At 33.7% G+C, this 17,077-nt stretch overlaps 2 protein-coding genes across 4 annotated transcripts; both read right to left on the minus strand.

Moving 5' to 3' along the window:
- Positions 1-849: 849 nt before the first annotated feature.
- On the minus strand, positions 850-6,167 carry LOC111009245 (putative transcription factor PosF21). Its single transcript, XM_022282266.2, has 4 exons — positions 5,042-6,167; positions 4,075-4,207; positions 3,857-3,941; positions 850-1,549 (listed from the first exon to the last, which is right to left on the minus strand). Exons 1-4 carry the CDS (start codon positions 5,743-5,745, stop codon positions 1,212-1,214), a joined length of 1,260 nt encoding a protein of 419 aa, XP_022137958.1. The 5' UTR covers positions 5,746-6,167; the 3' UTR covers positions 850-1,211.
- Positions 6,168-9,121: 2,954 nt separating this feature from the next.
- Positions 9,122-15,765, minus strand: SKIP16 (SKP1/ASK-interacting protein 16). Of its 3 annotated transcripts, none has more exons than XM_088124143.1 (6): positions 15,522-15,765; positions 14,854-15,211; positions 13,769-14,488; positions 13,186-13,404; positions 10,460-10,566; positions 9,122-9,410 (listed from the first exon to the last, which is right to left on the minus strand). In XM_088124143.1, the coding sequence occupies exons 2-6, from the start codon at positions 15,055-15,057 to the stop codon at positions 9,332-9,334; spliced, it is 1,329 nt and encodes a 442-aa protein (XP_087980269.1). In that variant the 5' UTR covers positions 15,058-15,211; positions 15,522-15,765; the 3' UTR covers positions 9,122-9,331. The 3 variants fall into 3 exon arrangements, with proteins under 3 accessions (XP_087980269.1, XP_087980268.1, XP_022137910.1); XM_088124142.1 differs by lacking the exon at positions 15,522-15,765 and adding an exon at positions 15,427-15,444; XM_022282218.2 differs by lacking the exon at positions 15,522-15,765 and having other exon boundaries at positions 14,854-15,287.
- Between the last annotated feature and the right edge of the window lie 1,312 nt (positions 15,766-17,077).

The following is a 17,077-nucleotide window of genomic DNA, read 5'->3' on the forward strand; positions in this document are numbered from 1 at the left end:
TAAAAAGTTGACATGTATGAACCTCGGGTTGAAGATTACACCCCCAATTTATTGTACTAAAAAGAAATCTCAACAGCCAATCAAAATAAGGTATAACTTAGATTTATTTTTTTCTTTTAGCACGAAAGTGGAGTGAAAAGATTCATGACTTTTTGATCATAGGCAAGTACAATTACTACTGAGCTAAGCTACCGTAGAACTTAGAACAAAGCAATGGGTTAATCAAAAGTTAAATTTATCATTTTAAAAATTTTTAAGTGTATGGACCCACACGTCAAAGCAAGCATAGTTCAAACATATATCTCCAACTATATTGTGAGTTGGATCCCCCACCAATATTGTATTAAAAAAGAAAAGTATGGGCCCACACTTACCCATCACCCATAACTTCCATTTTTGTTGGTAAATTATTGAATTTGGCTACATTCTCCTAAATTTCAAACTTTCAAATGTAGGATTATATAAAGAGTTTGATAAATATAATATTTTGTTATAAACTCATTTATGTTAAAATTAAGTGGGTAAAATATAATATATTTTAAATTAATATAAATTAATTAATAATTTTTTTAATTAAAGTAAATATTTAATCGGTAACTACCACTAGTTTATAAATATATCAATCCATCTTGAACAATTTTTAATTGAAAGTTGATTTACAAATTTGCTACCAAATACATATTTTGAAATACTAGAAACATTAGTATTTATATAACTCCATTTTTTGTTGAATCCTTTGATTTTAGATTTCTATTTTCATTTCACCAAACAAACTTATCCTAACTTCCTACTTGGAGTTCTTTTAATGAAACTTAAAGCTCAGGTAGAGAATTAATTGCATAATCAAAGGAAGGATGAAAGGGTATCTCTGATCTTATATTAAGAACGATGTTTAAGGATAACAAAATCTCGAGAAAGAGAAAACAAACATCTGAATCGACTGAGAAACTGTTATATCCACAATCTAACAACAAATGAACTACAACTTCTCTATCTAGAACAATGAACATTATACAGAAGTTAACAGATACAGGAAAGCAAACAATATGCTTGTGGGGAGGAGGAGTCTTGAGAAATGTGGTATTTGGATATCAAATGCAACTAAAATTTTGAAAGCTAAACCATGATGGTTTTGAACAGTGGCTCATCTCTTCTTCTATGTATTAGATAAACTATTTGTGACAACAAGTAGGTTCACTAGGCCTTCTCTTTCAACAAGCGGTAGAGGACGTATCTGATGTGTTGTTGTCTTTCAGGCTCGGAGAAGAAACCGACCCTTTCATTTTTATGTCTCCGGTCGGTTGCTGCTGAAGCTGATGCAGCTGATGATACTGAAAATTCTGCTGCTGCTGCTGCTGTGAGTGGATTTGAAGTTGCTGAAACTGTTGAGCAGTTAACAAAGTGTGTACTGCTTGATTGTTTTGGTAGAATTGTTGTTGTTGGCTAGTTCCATATGAAGCAAAGCTTGTCATTGATCCACCATTTGGGATTGGTTGGCCAGTCAATACTTTCAAATGCTGGATTTCCTCTTTCAGAGCTTCATTTAAAGCTGTCAAAAGAGAGAGAGATGGAGAGATACTAATAAAGATGGGGCCCCACAAGAGAAATTATTGGATCTTATCTTGTCTCCTTTTGAAACTAAAACAAACTTTTCATTCAGGTAGTGGAGAGTTACACAAAAGCTTCAACAGAAACCAGAACATTACAAAGCATATCTTGTTTTGGAAATTGAAAAAGGTTAAAAGCCCAAAAATGGACATGAAAATGAACTTTTAAGTCGAACTTTATGATTTTAGTTAAATGTGATCCTAGATTAACAAGATAGTTCTGTTTTTCTAAATGAAAAACCCACTTTTATGGAGAAGAATGAATAAATACAAAAGAATGAAACAAATAAAGAATGCTTGAAACAACAAGAGCCAAAAAAACTACCTAACTACGAGAAATAGCAGAAAAGACTCCCATGACCAGAATGAGACACATAAGAAAAGCATTGAAATCCTTAGTTATTGGCACTTTTGTTTTGTTCTGTTAATCTGTTCAAATGCTTCAAATACTTTAAGAAGAATGGTTTTCCTTCTACTCTACCTCAAATTCATGAAATCTTTTGTTTTTCTAAAGTGAAGAAAATGAAGCTCAAAAACAACCTAAAATCATGATGTTCAATGGTTTGAGATTACACCATGATGGCATGATCAATCAATATCAAAGGCAAAATTTCTATGACAGGCCACCTCTAACAGGAACCAAATGCCAAACTGTGTGAACCAACATAACAGGTGCAGATACTAATGCTAAAAACGTAATATTGCAGGCAAGCAAAACATCTCAAGTCATTTGGGATTTCCTTGTACTTTTCCTTTTTTATATCAGTGAGTGTGCAGGGTTGGACAAAATGTCAAATGCTTAACTCAAAGAATCCTTCTGAAGCTCAAGTTTCCAATTGCTTAATTCTACGAAATCCTCCAAATCTTGAGCAAGCATGACCCAATGATTACAAGATAGTGACTAGCAAGAAAGGGCAAGTGATCCAACTACTTAGCCCATCCAAGCGCCTGTCTACAATATCCAAACAAGTGTCACACTGTTGGTTTGAGGCTTGGCTAAGTTCAAGCCTCTCTTTGGACTTCCTTCACCAAAGACTTTAGTGATTATCCATTATCTCATTCTCTGGAGTTGGAGCCCATATCTGTAATTTGCATTTTTTGTTTCTTTTGTTTTGGTTGTTTCGTGGCTCTATTTGGTCTGGGCTTTCCTTCTTTTGTATTGCCCTCTTGTATTCTTCCATGAAAGTTGTGTTTTTCATAAAAAAAATTGTCACACTGTTGATGGAAATAAGGGTTGTGACAACAAGTACGAAGCTCAATATAAAATTAAAAAAAAAACACACACACACACACAAGAGCAAGAAGCTCTTGAGTTTAGAGATCAACTTGCAGCTACACCTTGAAAATCTGCATCCCACAGCTCAGTTCCTCTGAGAGAGCCAGCAAACTCAAGGAGAAGCCCGGCCATTAACAATTTCAATATTCAACTAGAAGCACCATCCCAATCTAATAGCCAGGTCAAAATGAAACTCGAAGCAGGATTCTAATATTTGAAGAATCTCATCTTCTATTTCACAATTCACCAAATAAATAAGTTCACGCCTTCCTGCCTAAAGGTGCCCTTCCTAGAAGTATATCGATCAATTTCCTACAACTATCCCACTAAAGTGTGTCAAGTACCTCACAGACTGCCACTTTTTATCTCTCTCAACAAGACACATCATATCCTATAATCATTAAAAAGCTATGCTCTAATGCTTCGCTTAATCAACTTTTCATTTTGTATCAACTGTTATTATGACTCCCTATAAAAAATGCTCGAGTTTTTAGGACAAAGCTTCTACTTTTGACATTTTTTAAGGGATGTACAGCACACTTCTTCTTGGACATGAACAATTGGAAAATGTTGATTTAGTTCTCAGGTGGGGTTTCCTCTACCCCAGCCCTTAGTTTGCTCTTCTTTTGCCTAACATATACAAGCTTGTTTCTTATTTAAAAAGGAAAAAAAAATCTTATTCTGTCTCAATGAATGTTCGATTGGGTCATATCTCATACTTGCACTGAACCCCAACCCATAAACTTAACTCTGTAAAACTTAAACGCCCTTCCTTATGCTATAGGATGGAGACTTGGAGACTAGAAAGAAACTTTCAATGTCCACAATGTCAAAAGTACATATAAAATTATCTTCCAAGTACCTACATTTGCTTATACAAATACAAAACAAGGCGATTAGATAAAAACAAATAGAAGGCAACTTTATAATGTGGCAGTCACCTCAAAATTGAAATTACAGAGAAGGTCCTTACCATCTTGCAGGTGAACCTGCTGCTCCATTGTCTGCAACCGCAACTTTAGTTCGCTGTTCTCAGCAGAAAGACCATTCGTGTCTCTCTGATAATAAGAAGGCAATAAGAAAACATGATATCATTATATTGAAATACAGAGAAAATAAAGTGAATGATACACAAATATAGAATAGGCATCCAAAAATATGGTAAACACAATTAGTTATATGATAACCCACCTGTAACAGGGTTAACTGAGCAGATAAAGAAGTTGCCTCTGTTTGCAGAGTCTGAACTTTCCGTTCAAGCTCAGCAATGTACCGCATCTTTCTTTCCTTCGACCTAGCAGCTGACTGTCTATTTGCCCATATCCTATACATTGCACAATGAAGGGGATTATGAACAAGTTTTCTTAGTCCTTTTTCATTTTCTCCATGGGAAACAGGATGAACATAAGAATTGAAAGACACAAAAACAAAAAATCTCAGAAATGAAAAAATTGGAAAAAAAAAATGCTTTGAATGGCGAGGGAGAAGGGGAGATGTATGCAGGGTAAGAAAAAGAAAACTCCAGGTTCTTCAAGAAAAGAGAGCACACAAACGCAATCCACGTAAATGATCTAATACCAGTTAGATATTAAAAGACACCTCATAAGTCGTAACTCAATATGAAAGATAGGGTTCCATTTACATAGAGTGAACATTCTCATCAAAGGAAATCTAGAAAGACAAAATATTTTCTTTTTTTTTTTTTATAAGAAACAAAAAGACAAAAAAATTTCAAAATCTTGACAATAAAAAATAATTTCACCAAAAGAGAAATTACAAAAGAAAAAAATCAACAGGGCCAAGAGACAAAAGATATGGTTCGTACCCACCCAAATATACACACAGTTTCATTTCTTACAAAGCAATGTTCGAACCCGAATGGATGCTTGCCCTAAATATTGTCGTCAAATATTGACAAAAAACACATCATACTATCATACACTTCTTGCAATAAAGGTAGAGCATCCAAGTAAGTTGAATTAGCATAAATCGTACAGCAACAATGATTCTGTCTAGAAAATGAACAAGAATAGAAAATATAAAATGACCCAAACATAGCAACACACAAAATCTGTTCTGGATACATCATAAAAGAACACACCATCAGTTTCTGTCCATGTTAAACAAAATAAGGAAAGGAGTTCTACAGGGAATATACCTCTTTGCTCGTTTGGGGTCTATTAGAGCAAGTTCAGCAAGCTTTGTAGCTGACATGGCTTTCTTGGCATCAGCTGCAGATACTTCTTCAGACCCTGAGACAAGCATCTCAGGTTTGATGGTTGTCAAGCCATCCATGGACTGGCTGTGCTGGTGCCTGACTCTCGGCCTCTCCTTCAAACCAACAGAGGCATCATCTTTAGAAGTTGCTGCTCCAATTCCTGAAGCATGTGTTGATCTCGCTTCTACAACACCGGAGGATGACTCCCCGACTTGTACTGCAGAGGTAGCAGTGGAAGAATTGAATTTATCCATGTCAAGGTACATGGAAAACAAATCTTCCTCAGTATCATCAGAAAAAGAAGGCCCATCAGCACCGCCAACGACACCAAGGTCACTGTCAAAGCAAATATCATCGGGAAGTGTCAATATTTCTGAATGGGCACGTCTGTGACCAATATTTCTCGGTGGGTTATCAGGCATCCGACTGATATCATGGCTGAACCGATTGGAATCGCTGGACATTCCACGACCAAATTGACCCGAATCGGAATTAGCACTCGGAGCCATTGGAGGGAACGACATTGAAGAGGTAGCTGCCTCAGATTTTCCATTGAAACTACTCCCAGTTGGTGAAAGACCCGAGTAACGACTCGATGGGGGCAGAAATCCTCCAGAATGGCTTTGGGGTTTATCCTTCTCCATCAACTAAGAAACACCCTCGTAAAGCAACCAAACAACATAGAAGTCCCAAGTCACAATTTTTTCATCAAACAAGCAAAGCTTCCGAAATGGCTGTTGAGAAATTCGAATCAAAAGCCCTGGAACCAGACACCCATTTGGAATCAAGTGGTGAAAATCAAAAGGAACAGAACCAACAAACAAAACGTGGATTGCAGGACGCCAAACTGTAACCAGAGATCCAAATCGTCAACGCATTAAAAATGGGTTGAAAAAAAAAACAGCAGCTTGGAGGACAGTGAAGAAGCAGAAGCAAGAAATGGGGGAAGCAGATGACTTTTTTTGCAGGCTATAATCGAAAGAGAAGGACAGCTGGAGAGTGGGAATCGCCGAATCGGGTCCGAATTTACGCAATCGCATCGCAAACGACCAAAAGTAAATCAAGGGTTTCTATTTTCTAACAAAAGTGGGCTCATGGAAGAAAAAGATATTTGTTCTCTTTTTCTTTTCTTTAATAAAATATCTAATATTATAATTATAATCTTTTTTCGAAGAAATATTAAAATTATCTTCATCCCTCCCATGATCCCATCCCACCATTGACCAAATAATGAGACAAGTTAAAAAAGGAATGTTTAATGTATAACAAAAACATTTAGGGGTGTTTTGGCCTACGAGTTCAACATTGATAGCTTGAATTTGTGAAGTCTGGGATTGATCCGAGTGTTATGTCGTTTGAGTTTACGTAGCATGTATTTGACGTGCAGGATTGATGGTTTGAGTTGATAGTCAATTTTTGATATATATATATATATATATATATATATATATATATTTAAATCATAATTTTATTTATTTTTATGGATGGACGCATAAATTAAATTTTAAAGTCGATCAAATTGTTCACAATAATTTCGAGTAAAATTTAATATTGATATCACGTGTTCAACAAAATATTTAATGACAAAAGAGTTAATAAAACAGAGAAAGTAGTCCCCATAATTACATCAAAATAAATTTCATCCCACCATTTTTTTATAGTATATTTGTAAAGTGAGATTTTATAATTTTTTTTATCGAATTTAGAAATCTATTTAATTATTTGCTTTGAAATTTTGAGAATGTAAAGTATACTGTAAATTTTTATTGAAACATTAGTTGTTCAAAATATAATAGTTTTGTTAAGTTACAAATCAAATAAATTCTTTAACATAGATAATTTAAAATGAAATATTATTTAATTTCATAGGTTCGAAATAAAATATCATCTCTTGAAAATTTATTAATTTTTTGTAATTTTAATATGATTGTTGTAAATTAACTGTGTATTTCTTTTATTTTAATATGAATAAATTCATTACAAATTTAAAATTCTTATCTTAAAATAACATATCAAAAGTTAAATATATACTTTGAATTAGAATAAATGAAGAGTATAAAATTTTAAGGAAAAGATAATATTATTATTTATTGTAAAAAAATTAGTTTAAATAAAATATTGTAAGTAGCACGTAAGAAATCGGTAATGTGAAAATTTTTCTTGTAAAAAAAAAACGAAAACAAACAAATAAAATTTAAAAAAATTGCTTGAATGATAATTTACAATTCAATCCCTAGGGTTATAGTTGGAAAACTTCCTAGTATATTTTGTTGATGATCTAAAAACAACAAATTCAATGAAAAATAGGTTGTATTTAATATTTTCAGCTTTTTTTATGTGTTTGGGAGTAAATTTGGAAATTAAATATCAATTTTAAAAATTGTATAAGGTATTTAGTAATATATTTGTAAACTAATGATAATTACCCACTAAATATTTAGTTCAATAATATTAATTAATTAATTAATATATATATATATTTGAAGAATAATTAATTTACAATATTATATAGTTTATAATATATTATATTTTACTTTTTTTTTTAATTTTAACAAAAATTAAATGAAGTTATAACATGAAATATATTTATCAAAGTTTTTATCTGTATTTTAAATTTCAAATTCAAAATCGGAAAATACTGCATAATTTTCATCATTTGGATTAAAGAATACTAGAATAGTTTTCAAAAACGCCAAACAGATATTGAGTTGATTGAGTGAATCTGGAAAGAAAAAAAAATTCGAATTGTGGCCCAACATGGATTCGGCTTGAGATGTCAAATTTATGGGCCAAAATAGCATTTGCAAATATAACAATTAATTCTTCTTTATTTGGTAAATCTGACCAAAAAATAATTAAGCAAAATTTTGTTTTCTTTGTTATTCCAATTTTGTAAGTATATTAGTTATATAATCGATATACTGAATATAAAGTATATCACTAATATAATTGATACATTTAATATGAAATATATTGTGATATAATTGATATACCTAATATTAAGTACATTGAGGCTTCCATCTTTATTTTCACGAAAGGTCAGATTAAATATATAATTTATCTACTAAATTTTGGATATCTATTTATATACTTGATATTAGATATATCAATACGAGGAGTATAATTTACTTTTTCATTTCTTTTTATTTAGATTTGTCCTCCATTTTTCACTATATTTGCAATTTAGAAAAGTAATGTTATATTTGCAATCAACTATTAATTTTTTTTGGTAGAAAATTTTCTCTATCAGATACCTCCTCTTTCAAATTTCCGTCAATTAACTAACTATTATGTTGTACTAAAAAAAACTAACTATTAGTAAAGTTTTAACATTTATCAATAGACTAAATTGAAAAGTATAAAAACATAAAAGACTAAATTGAAACTTTTTAAACTAGGACCATGAATTTTGAATTTTGAATATAATATACCATAATCGTTAATATCAATAATTCCACAAAATACTAAAATTTGCTCAAAAATAAATATCATACAATTCTTAAACTTAGTATATGAGTAAAACCCAACATTCAAAAGTCAAAGACCTGTTCCAAACTTGTTAAAAGGACCAGGACTACTTTCATTTATTTCTTTTGATTTCTTAGTATTAGACAAACATGGCTAGTTATATAAGACGAACCCAGCTGAGACGAACCCAGCCTAATCAGTTGAAGCCCGGGTATGAGTCATCAAAATAATGTCGACTTAAATATATCTCAACCGATTAAAGCATCAATAACGTGTTTTGCCAATATATATAGCGATTTGATTACCCAGAGTCCCTATATAAGATGGTAAGGTCTATACCCTTATCGATGGAGCCCGCCCTTGTGGCATATTTATAGATATATTTATAAATAAAATTTGCTAAAACATTAGAAAAACCTATCTATATCCAAAACCCCTTATCAACCAATAAATAATTTAATGCAACCATATTTCTTTTCTTGCATCTAATGACAATAAAAGTAAATGCCACCTTATAGAACTAGTCAAGTCTAAGTGGCATCTTTCAATGTATTTCACTTCACTGTACAATCAGATATATTTCACTTCACTGCACAATCATCAATATGCTAGAAACAAATAGGATGAGATCTCAAACAGGCAAAATAAATTATAAAAAAATTACTCTCACATGCTTCAAACTTTACAAAACAGAGGAAAGATGAGTGAGGTGAAATGTGCTGTGTATACAGAATTCAAATCTTTTGTACATTAGCAGTGAGATCAGAAGATGTACTCTGGAACCTGGAGAGGAAACCTTGCCACTTCAGCTTCAAATGATCTGCCTTTTGGACTCATCAAGCTGAAAAATTAATTTTCCATTAAAAAAGCGGCAGAATTTAGCCTTGTCGATATACGAATCTACTCGGCTAAACGTCCATGTATGCACAAATGCATGTGTGATAAATACATACATTAACAAGACAACACCAGAAAAAAGATGTTTTCACTTTGCACAAGAACAGTTGGCTGAGACTTTGGAAGCAAAATACATCCCACAGACATGGATTGCTATTCACTTTTCCAGGGAAACATCATTTGTACGGGTGACAAAAACTCAGATGACTCGAAAAACTTGATCAATTCAACCTAAATCATATGGTCATATGGTATGGGGTTGTTGAAACTTTTATGGATTGGATTGGTTCATGGGCTCTCCATAAGTGTATATAACTCTTTCAATTATATTTCGGCTAGATTTGTTGTGTTCGGAGTATAATTTTTTCATAATATAAAATTTGAGATTGAATTACTATCCCTGATTCATTGAAAGAACTAATATTTTTCCCTTTTTTTTCCACAAATAAACCAAATCAACTTATTCCAAATATTTCGTAGTTGGGTTAGTCCTTTACTCAAAAAAATGACAGGAAATGATGATAAGGAAGATAGAGAAAGATGATAGTGGGATTAAACCGACAGTTTCGAAATCTTAAGCCACAGTATCAAATATCAATCAATGCTAACTTTGGAACAGCGACAATAGCCAGCAATAAAATAAAATCTAAAGAGTAATGTGATGGGAAAAGTTCTTAAAGTGGACATTCTCCAATGCCTAATGAAAAATGCGTTCCTAACCTGATCCTTGGGGTCCGTTTTAGGAAAACTGCACAATGTTCGGACACAGTGGAATAGATGAAGGACATTACTCAACAATGAAGTACACTAATCACATCAAATGGGAAGTAGTTTTGTTCTAGTAATCCTATACAGTTCTTTTTATCAACATGCAATCCATGGGTATGGACAACAACCAAGGGAGATTAAATCAATATATGGATAAGAGCCACAAAATCCACAGTTATGGATAAGAACAGCAAAATGGGAGAATAAATCATATATGAAGTGTACCTTCCAGGAACAAATGTAAAAGACCCTTCAACGGAGCCCATAGAAGAATACAGAGTTGAGCAGCTCTCGTAGACGAATTCTTTCTCTCCCGGGTGCAAGAGGGGAAACTGAAAGCCACGAACCACGGTAGAAAGACAATGAAAAGAATGAATCCGTTAAAAGAAAGGTAATTTCACACCAAGGGGACAGATAAAGAACTTATTGACCTCCCTCCAGCTATTTTTTGTGATTTCATAAATTAGGTGGAGATCTTTTATTCATATTTCTTATTCCAGATTAGATGAAGTATCTCTAAGTATAAAGCAGCAAGGTTAAAGGCCCAAATTTCTGGCTTCAAATTTTCATTCATGAGCAATTTCTTGCTCTAGGCTAAAATATTCACGAGCTCACCGAACACCTTGGTTTTCAAATCTATAAGCCTAGCGTCAGAGGTTGATGGGTCTTCAAAATCTTATTTCTACACCTTCTTAACAGATTCTCACAATACATGCAATCCAAAAGAATAATCAACAAAACAATCGACACGGAATCCTGATGCAGGTGGTAGCTCCAAAGCACCAAATAGCTGTTCAATTTAATGGACAATAAAAGCCTGAGATATGATAGAGGAGAAATCAAAACCACTATGCACTATCAATCTTTGTCGAGGTATGTGGTATTAATGTTTAGCTTGATTGTTCTCAAACATTAGACAAAGTGGGAGAATGGAAAGAAACCGCAGACATGAGGTTGAAACAGGGTAACATTTTTACATAAGCTAAAATGCCTCTCTTTTTCCAGTGAGAACCTTCCATACGAAAGTCCTCATAAATAGGCTGCCTACTTCTTTGCTTAGAACAAAAATACCTCATGAATTAGTTTATCAGAAAGCCCCCCCTCCCCCCAATTCAGCACAAAAATGGGAACTACCACTTAGCCAGATGCCTTTTTTTGGCTGTAGTGACCAATATGAAGGCAAAAAGTACTGATGCTTCCGTAGAATAAATACCAGCACACATGTGAACCTCAAGCAAGAGGAATTTCCTTATGTTACTGGTTTTAGGGAAAACAATTCATCACAACAATCAACCTCCCATCACCCCGATAGAATTTGACTGCCATAACTTATTTTACCCTCACCAGAGTTTTCTACATCAAACCTGTGACTCACACGTACCATTCCTTCTCATTCCAACGAAGATAATCTATCCATCTCCCATTCCAAATCCAATACACTTCTCTAGAAATTTCATCCTCATCTTCCTTATCCTCTACCCCCCACCTACGCCAACCTCATTGCTCAAACCTCCCCTTCATTACTCATACCTCCCCTTCTAAACCCAGCACCTCAGTCCCTTCTCTAAATATTCATCTATGCTCACACGTTGGAAGGTTGACACACCAACCCAAACACTTTTTGGCACCTTATAAAAAACGACCGACCTTCTTTCTTTATTGGTCTCGATGTGAACCACTCACCTATCTGATGAAAGAACAAATCCTGCTTAGTGTACTGCAACAGTCAATAGTTTACTGCCCTTTAAACAATCAAACTTGGCTGCCCGTTCCTCCCTGCCTCTTCCATAATTCAATTAGTTCTATATGGGTTTACATACTGGGATGATCAGCAACAAATGGGTTAACAAGCTCAAAATGGAGAGGATACTATTTTATTTTATTTTTGCTCCCTCCTTTCGGAGTTTGTATCTTTGAACAATTTTGTTCCTTTTCATTAATCATTGAAAAATGAAAAGTTAGTTTCTTGTTAAAAAAAACTAGGCATAAAGCTCCGCTTGCTAAGAGCTTTTACCAAGTACCTGACACCCATCCTGACCATTAGGTTATTCTAACCTTCGCTGTGGCCTCTTCAAAATTTGGATATTACAAAGACTCTCTCAATAGTGAGTTAAAAAGAGGACGTCTATATGACAAAACCACCTATATGAAGATTCCTCTCGGTCTCGGCCAGATCATGTTACCATTAATGGCCTTAAAAAGGCTCCAAAGACTAAGGCCTGGTATGAACATTTAAAGACCTTTTTTTCCCACGGAACTTTGTTTGGTCCAAATCAAATATTTCCTTCTTAGTTCTTCATATACCTATTTATATGGTTTTACTTTTCAGTTATGTTGATGATCTCAATATCACAGGCAACAACCTCAATTTAGTCCATCATCCATCAGTTACACAAAAAATTTGCTACGAAGGATTTGAGGCTCCTATACTATTTTCTTGGCATTCAACTCCAATTGTTGCTATTCGTCTACTTTTACATCAGACTACCTACAATAATAATTTTCTTGATCGTTTAACTTGCATCAGGCCAAGCCTTGTGCCACTCCCATTGTCACTGGTTGCTCTATCTGCTACGGATGGTGAATCTCTGTATGATCCTTTTCTATAAGCAGACACTCTTGGGTCCTTGTAATATCTAGCTAGTACATGACTTGATTTTTTCTTTTGCTATCAACAATCGATCTTAAATTAACATATATTGATAAAAGATGTATAATGAAAAACATGGGGCACATTCCAGAGTTGAATTTTCAAGGGAGAAGAAAACCATTAGATGACTAAACATTAGAGCAACAAATATTCTTTTGATGAAAATATTAATGATGTGAGCCACAGTTCCTGGCACTTACACTAAAGTGTATTCCACATAATTTGTTCAGCTGACCATGATAAATAATATAATTACCATTCTGGTATCAAAAAAGAGAAATATATATATATATATACATACCTGTCCAATGACGGCCTCTGCATTAACTCTAGAAATTACATAATCATTAGCACGGATTATCCAGTGTCTATAATGCAATTGGCATGAGCTGAATGTTATCCCATTTATGATGCAACCTTCAGCCTGCAATGACATGCGGACTGAATATGAAAATTGATAGTTTCCACCGTTGTCTTGAAGATCAGTCGACTCCGGGATAAAGACAGCAGAAGCACGAACCTAAGTAACAAAATTACCCATTGGTTAGACCATAAAAATTAAGAAAACTGATTTTTGCCTTAATGGCAAGCACTAGAACAAGATTATGGTAGAATATCTGATAAACTAAATTTTCTATCTAGAAATATGGAATTAGGGATAAAGAATGATAGAGATGATACATTTCTTCTGAGCTCATAAATAATTGAGAAACCTAAACCCAATTACCAAAGCGTCCTTGAATAGGTGCTCTTCATAAGAAGTAAAGTGTATACTTTTTTACAAGATTCAATAAATATAATGACTTCCATTGCTCCTTAATATGCGGCAACCTTGGATCATAAAAGCTATAAAAGAAGTCAAAATAACTAAAAGTATAACTTACACGGACACCATTGGTTATTGCAACAGAGCATAAGGGAGAGTCATCCGGAAAAAGAGAGATACTTCTAATGTTATCAGTTTCACGCAGCTTGATAATACCATTTTCTAAGCGCCGGACATGCTCTTCTAGCCATAATAACAAAGCATCCTGTTGCTGTTCTGTGTCATACTCATGCACTGAGTTTATCAACGCCTTAGGTACACATGCCATCATTTCTCCATCTTCCCGAAGATTTGCAGTACCCACAAAGAGTTGACCAGAAGCACAATTAAGGAAAAAAACCTTCTCAATAAGTGTCGAAGAGGAAGCGACAACTATGTATTTGGATCTCCTTGAGAAACCGAGATCTCGAGTGATAGATTTTGTTTCAGAGATCACCTGTCTTAAAGGTAACAAATAAACATTTACAGTCCGATGATAGAAAGAGTATCCCCCAATAATACCCAATGGAAAGCCTTGAATACGATCAACATATCTGCCTTTCAACTCTTGACCATCATGAAAACGGTAAAGGATCCTCGTCGGAAGTGGTAACTTCACCTTCAAAGCGTCTTCCAATTCTTGAATGTCAGCTTCTGATGCACCTTCCCGGAGTGTCTCCAGAGCCTCGGGAAAATTTATACTCAACCAGTTTTTGAGTCCATTCCAACATCTCTTGACTCGCTTGACCAGAGGCCAAGGATACATAGCAAAAGCTGTGCGCCATGCTCGATAAGTTTCCTAGAGAAGAGAAATATCAAGTATTAGGAAGCAAGGCTGTATATAGATGCATTGATATAATATAGTCTTAGATTTCAAACTTTTGACACATCCATCTCACGATTAAATTAAGCATACCAGAACGAGCCCAAACTTTGGAATATTGAAAATATCAATGAAACTAGAACTATCTAAAAAAAGAAAACCAACAGTAACAACAAAGATTCAAATCATTTGTACAATTTCCACAATTTCAGCGACTTTTCCAGAATAAATCCATCAAAATCGACAATAAACTCGGGTACATGAAGTATAACCCATACAGACAAAATGAAACAATCAACCATAGGCATAGCTAACCTTGAAGAGGGAGAAAGGGGTCTAACCTTGAAGGAAGGAACTGGGTTCCCCGAAGGATCAACTGGGTGGGAGAGGCCGAGGTCCTGGTTGCAGAATTTCTCCCAGAGAGAATCTTCGGAGGCCGAGGATCTGAACTTCCGACTAACACAAGCGGCTATGGCGGAATCTGTAGGGCTTAATTTGGAAAGAATGAGATGAAGCGCGAGATCGCCCACCGCCTCCAATTCCATTACAACTTCCAAAACTTCAGTCTCACTCACGCGGTGCCGCTTCTTCTGCTTCAGGTAGAGAATTCGAGAGTCATTTTGGAATCATTCTATATTTCGTTCTCAAAATTTCGTTCTCAAGATCTTTTTGGGAAATGATTCGAACCCAACCATAAACCTGCAAAATCACTTCACAATCAATAATGACTTTTTTTTCGGGGGCAATCGGACTAAATAGCCTAGCCTTTTTCAAAGGCTCATTTGCCGACATCAGTGAAAATACCTATTTACCTTATTCATTTTTTCTCCAATTTATTATTTTCTCCTCTCTCGTATTACAAATTTTCTCTTTCTTAAAAAATTCAACCAATTTTCTCTCTCTTATCTACTCACCATAAAAAAAAACTCCAAATATATATTACAAACTCCATTTACGATTTTTTTCCGATGAGAGACATACGTCGACGGCGAGAGTGACCGGAGCGAACCTTTTTTTGTGTGTTCTGTTTTTCTTTTATGTAGAGGTTTGTATGAACTCTTTGTTTTTTGTGTTCTTTGTTAAGATTGAGAGGAGATGAATGAAAAATAAGGAAGAAAGAGGAGAAAGAGAGGAGAGAGAAAAGTGCATGCCTTCAAAATCAAAACAAAAAATTCCAAAAATGAAAGGAAAACAAAAAATCAAATGGGATGTGGTGTAGAAAAAAAAATGGAAAAAAGAGACATCCTTGAAAAAGAAAAAAAAATCAAATCACAGTGATAGGAAAAGGATCTGCAGAGAAATGGAAGAATGAATAAGAGAGAGAAAGAGAGAGTTGAGAAGAAGAGGAAAGAGTAGAGAAAATGAGATAAGGGGTAACTTGTAATTTCACGCAAAAATACGTAAGAAAACATAAAATTTGGAGTTTGTGATACATTTCATAATTTGCCTTTCAAAAAGCCATTCAGTCCAATTTTCCTTATTTCATTTTAATCATATTTTTTTATGAATTTTTTTTTGGATAAATTATAGCTAATTGTTTAAAATAAAAATAAATATGTATTCATAAAATATTATTATTTTTGTTTTTTTAAATGTCATAAAAATGACGTTTGTTTGATGTTTTATCGTATAAGTTTGTTGGTCTCACCTTACTTTCACCTTACTTTTTTCAATAGTAAAAATGTCATAAATATATATATATATTCTTAAAATGTGTGGAGATTCGAACTCATCACTTTTTGATTGGGATATATAAACATTTTTATATCAATTGACTTAGTTGTTAAAAAAAAAATAGAGAGATACAATACTGCCTTAACAATCACCATGAACTCGTGGCTTTAGTAAGTTGAGCTTGCGATTCTATTGATTCCGTATATAGTGTTCGAATTATTGGTTCATCCAACTTGATAACATTCATAAGTCACTCGTTCAATTTGAAGTATAGTTTTTTTTTTACTTTACTAAAATAGGTGGAGCTGGAGATTCCAACCTCCGACTTTTAAAGAAGTAAATTATACCTTGACTAGTTATTCATCCTCAGGTTAGCCCACTCAATATTTTAATTTCAAGAAAGTTTGAAAATTATAATATTAACTATAGTGAATAAATAAAATATCATTTTATATGAGATAACTAAAGCTTGTTGATTTCGTTCCCAAAAAAGAAATAAATAAAATTTGTTCCATTTCTAAACTATACTTTTTTAAATAATTGGTTACCTTTGGTATTGGTAGATAAATACAAAGAAGTTTAATTATTATCTCGTCAAATCGAATTATGTCCTATCTCCCTTGTTTTGATAGAGGTAGAATTGTTTGTTTTCTAAGTCTAGTAGTATCTAACTTGAATATATGGATCATGCTGAGGAGAGAAGTTGAAAAAAAGATTGTCAGACCAATCGTGAAGATTTAGATATATTAAGTTTAAATACTATTTTAGTTCTTAGGTACTTGTAATTTATTCGTTTTGATCCATGCACAATCAAAATGTCCACTATAATCCGTGTATTTTCAAACTTTGTTCATTTTAATCGGTAAGTTTCAAAACATCTATTTTGGTCGT

The sequence above is a fragment of the Momordica charantia genome (genome assembly GCF_013281855.1).
Source record: "Momordica charantia cultivar OHB3-1 chromosome 5 unlocalized genomic scaffold, Mcharantia_2.0 BLBB01000005.1, whole genome shotgun sequence".
NCBI lineage: Eukaryota > Viridiplantae > Streptophyta > Magnoliopsida > Cucurbitales > Cucurbitaceae > Momordica > Momordica charantia.

Excerpts from the sequence above, each read along its gene's own strand:
- SKIP16 (XM_088124143.1), bottom strand. The coding sequence starts at position 15,057 with ATGGAATTGGAGGCGGTGGGCGATCTCGCGCTTCATCTCATTCTTTCC. Across the intron at positions 10,567-13,185 it reads CAGAGGCCGTCATTGGACAG|TTTCCCCTCTTGCACCCGGG; the intron begins GTATGTATATAT and ends CGTGGCTTTCAG. Across the intron at positions 9,411-10,459 it reads TTTACATTTGTTCCTGGAAG|CTTGATGAGTCCAAAAGGCA; the intron begins GTACACTTCATA and ends TTAATTTTTCAG.
- LOC111009245 (XM_022282266.2), bottom strand. The coding sequence starts at position 5,745 with ATGGAGAAGGATAAACCCCAAAGCCATTCTGGAGGATTTCTGCCCCCA. Across the intron at positions 4,208-5,041 it reads GACCCCAAACGAGCAAAGAG|GATATGGGCAAATAGACAGT; the intron begins GTATATTCCCTG and ends TGCAATGTATAG. Across the intron at positions 1,550-3,856 it reads GCAGGTTCACCTGCAAGATG|CTTTAAATGAAGCTCTGAAA; the intron begins GTAAGGACCTTC and ends CTCTTTTGACAG.